This window comes from Cryptomeria japonica, chromosome 7 (assembly GCF_030272615.1).
Source record: "Cryptomeria japonica chromosome 7, Sugi_1.0, whole genome shotgun sequence".
In the NCBI taxonomy this organism is placed as follows: Eukaryota; Viridiplantae; Streptophyta; class Pinopsida; order Cupressales; family Cupressaceae; genus Cryptomeria; species Cryptomeria japonica.
This window is the reverse complement of record NC_081411.1, coordinates 745,628,772-745,631,907: the sequence shown is the minus strand read 5'-3', so window position 1 is coordinate 745,631,907 and position 3,136 is coordinate 745,628,772. Positions and strand designations below refer to the sequence as shown.

Below are 3,136 nucleotides of genomic sequence, written 5' to 3'. Positions count from 1 at the left end.
AAATTGATCATAGGAAATCAAAGCAAAAGAGACATGCTCAGTCCTCCTCTACTACAATCGAGCCCCCTACCTTTATAATCAAAGATACTCTAAATTCTGGTACTCCAACCTTAACTAGGGACTATAACAAAAAAATCTCTTTTTTTGGTAATGTTTTAGGTCTATGTAAAGATTGGCAAGAGGGTAATTCCTTTGCCCAATAGACCATCTCTTTGTGTATTTGGTGGTTTGCTGGTTTACTTTTGGTTTTATTTTATTAGTTTTGTCCCTTGGTCTTGGTCTAGTTGCTTGGTGGTTCCTTCTTATTTTTTGATATTTTGTCTTTAACTAGGTGTGCATTTCTCATGTACCCCAGATAACGCTTTTTAGCAGATATGTAATGATACAGTCCTATCCCATTTTTTATTAATGAGAACATAAGTATTATAAGTCTCTTAAATCTGGGTACACCCTAAACACTGATTGTTTCCTACCTCAATTAATTATTTATGCAGATTTCAATATGCAAACTAAATTGACTAGGAACCCCTTTACCCAGAATGGTCGGCTCCGGATGAAACTCCAACGGCTAAGAATTCTTTCCACACTAATTTTGGATAAACATTAACCTCCACCACAGTTTGCCGTTTGTTGAAAACCTTGTTTGAAAGATTTCTTCCTCGTAGGGTGTGGCACTTCTATCCTCATCAACTCCACGAGTTTTCAAACCATTGTTAACTATTAATATCAGATCAGGAAGTTGACGCATGCATAAGCTTTGGTTGTCTTTGAATTTTCTGTCTGCTACTTTATTTTACACTAGTGTCTTCCATAATATTGTTTTTGTGTTAGTGCTTAGGAAATGGCTGTTCTTGAAAAAAAGTCCTCAAGTTGTCGTAGCGTGTCTTCCCACAAGGTTTTCCCCATCCATGAATCTATGATCTTCCAAAAATCACAGAGTGTTCGCTCCAGTAGCCATTTCTGTGATTTGGAAATTGAAGGCGATGAAGATGACGTTGAGCAACAGACTGAGCTGGATTCAACAAGCCTCTATATTTTCCCACAACAGGATAACCTTGTCCCACCGCCCACTTTTATTAAAGTTCCTTCCAAGAAGCCATCACAAGCACCCAAGCCGGGTGAATCCCGTATGTGGGTGATACTGCTGGATCAGGGTCTTTTTACTGTTTACAAGCGTCTATTCCTTCTCTCCGTTGCACTCAATTCAACTGCCCTCATTTTGGCTGCCACCGGTCATTTTCCATACGCTAGGAAAGAAGCTGCTCTTTTTTCAGTAGGGAATATTCTAGCATTAGTATTGTGCCGCAACGAGGCCTTTCTTAGATGCGTGTTCTGGGTGTCGGTGAAGGTTTTAGGAAGGTCATGGGTTCCACTCCCTATCAAGACTGTCACAACATCGTTCCTTCAGTGCTTAGGAGGAATTCACAGCGGCTGCGGTGTTTCCTCCATCGTCTGGTTAATTTATTCCCTCGTGCAAACCCTTCGCCACTCTGAGACCTCCTCCCCGGAGATAAGAGGTGTGGCAGGGGCCATACTAGCGCTTCTGGTGATAAGCTCACTCGCAGCATTCCCTCTGATCCGGCACTTACACCACAACGTCTTCGAAGGATTCCATCGTTTCTCCGGCTGGACTGCGCTCGCTTTGCTCTGGGTTTTCGTCGTGCTCTCTGCAGCTTACGTTCCTGCGGAGAAATCCTACCAACTGCGCGGTTCAGTTCTTGCAAGGAAGCAGGATTTCTGGTTCACTTTAGTCATCACCAGTCTCATTATCCTGCCGTGGCTAACAGTGAGGAAAGTTACGGTGCAAATATCGTCTGCTTCCGGTCACGCTAGTTTGATAAAATTCCCCGGCGGGATCAGAGCGGGTCTTCTCGGGCGCATCAGCAGATCTCCACTATCAGACTGGCATGCGTTTGGAATAATCTCTGACGGGAAAGATGAACACATGATGCTCGCCGGAGCAGTGGGAGATTTTACTAAAAGCTTGGTATCTGATCCGCCAAAATATTTGTATACTCGTTGTGTTAAATTTGCAGGGCTGCCTTATCTGATAAACATGTACAAGAAAGTGGTTGTGGTGGCCACAGGCTCGGGCATCTGTGTGTTTCTGTCCTTCTTGATTCAGCCTTGCCCAATAGAGATGTATGTCATTTGGGTGGCCAAAGAGATGGAGAAAAACTTTGGACAGGATATTATGAAATGGATTAAGAACTACCCTCGTGAAAAAAAGATTATTCACGACACAGTTTTTCTAGGTCGTCCAAACGTGCCGCAGATGACAGTGGAAGCAGTAAAAAAATGGGGAGCAGAAGTTGTGATAGTGACTAGTAATCCGAGCGGGAGCAGAGACGTGGTGAATGGATGCAAAACTGCAGGAATTCCAGCTTTTGGTCCAATATGGGACTCTTGATTTCATCTTTGTATTAACTTATGTCCCTACGTATTGATAGAATTACCATCTAAAAATATAGAGAAAACAAGTGTGGCATCTAGGTCTTTAATAAATAAAAATATGTTTGTGATTTAGGGTTGATCTATCTCAATTTCAATGAGTATTGAAATGTTCTATGGGCATATATAGATAGAATTAGCTTCTAAATATAGATGAAACAAGAGTGGCATCTAGGTCTCTAATAAATAAAAATAATAAATAAAAATATTAGGGTTGATCTAATGAGTATTGAAATGGTTCATGAATATAAAAAGATTAGTTATTAGTTATTATGAATCAATCTAATGTATTTATTATTAGTCACTTTACAATGTATTTCAAGCGATATACTATCATGTTATGGAGTTTAAAGATATTGATTATGGTTTTGAAATAGGTGATCTAGATGAATGAATGAAAAATGCAAGGTGAATTAATAAGGAGAATAATTAAAGAACTTATTTCTAAAAAGGAAATAAAAGGGCTTCGGCCCTAGCTCACCCGGTCGTGGATCGCAACTTAAGGTGTGGGTATGCTCCACATGGTCTTGAGTTCGAGTCCCCAGTTTTGTTAACTCTATGTGTGTTGCTACCTTGTGAGCGGGTTGTAAACACTGGGGGATTAGTCTCGCTTTGGCGAGGACACCTCCAGATTCCACGATAGTGAATATAATAAAGGAAATAAAGGAATCAGCTATTCATCATT

At 40.8% G+C, this 3,136-nt stretch overlaps 1 protein-coding gene across 1 annotated transcript; it reads left to right on the top strand.

Moving 5' to 3' along the window:
• Positions 1 to 841: 841 nt before the first annotated feature.
• Positions 842 to 2,410, top strand: LOC131039798 (adenylate-forming reductase 06235-like). The gene has a single exon (XM_057972634.1). The coding sequence runs from the start codon at positions 842 to 844 to the stop codon at positions 2,408 to 2,410; it is 1,569 nt and encodes a 522-aa protein (XP_057828617.1).
• Positions 2,411 to 3,136: the final 726 nt, after the last annotated feature.

Excerpts from the sequence above, each read along its gene's own strand:
- LOC131039798 (XM_057972634.1), top strand. The coding sequence starts at position 842 with ATGGCTGTTCTTGAAAAAAAGTCCTCAAGTTGTCGTAGCGTGTCTTCC.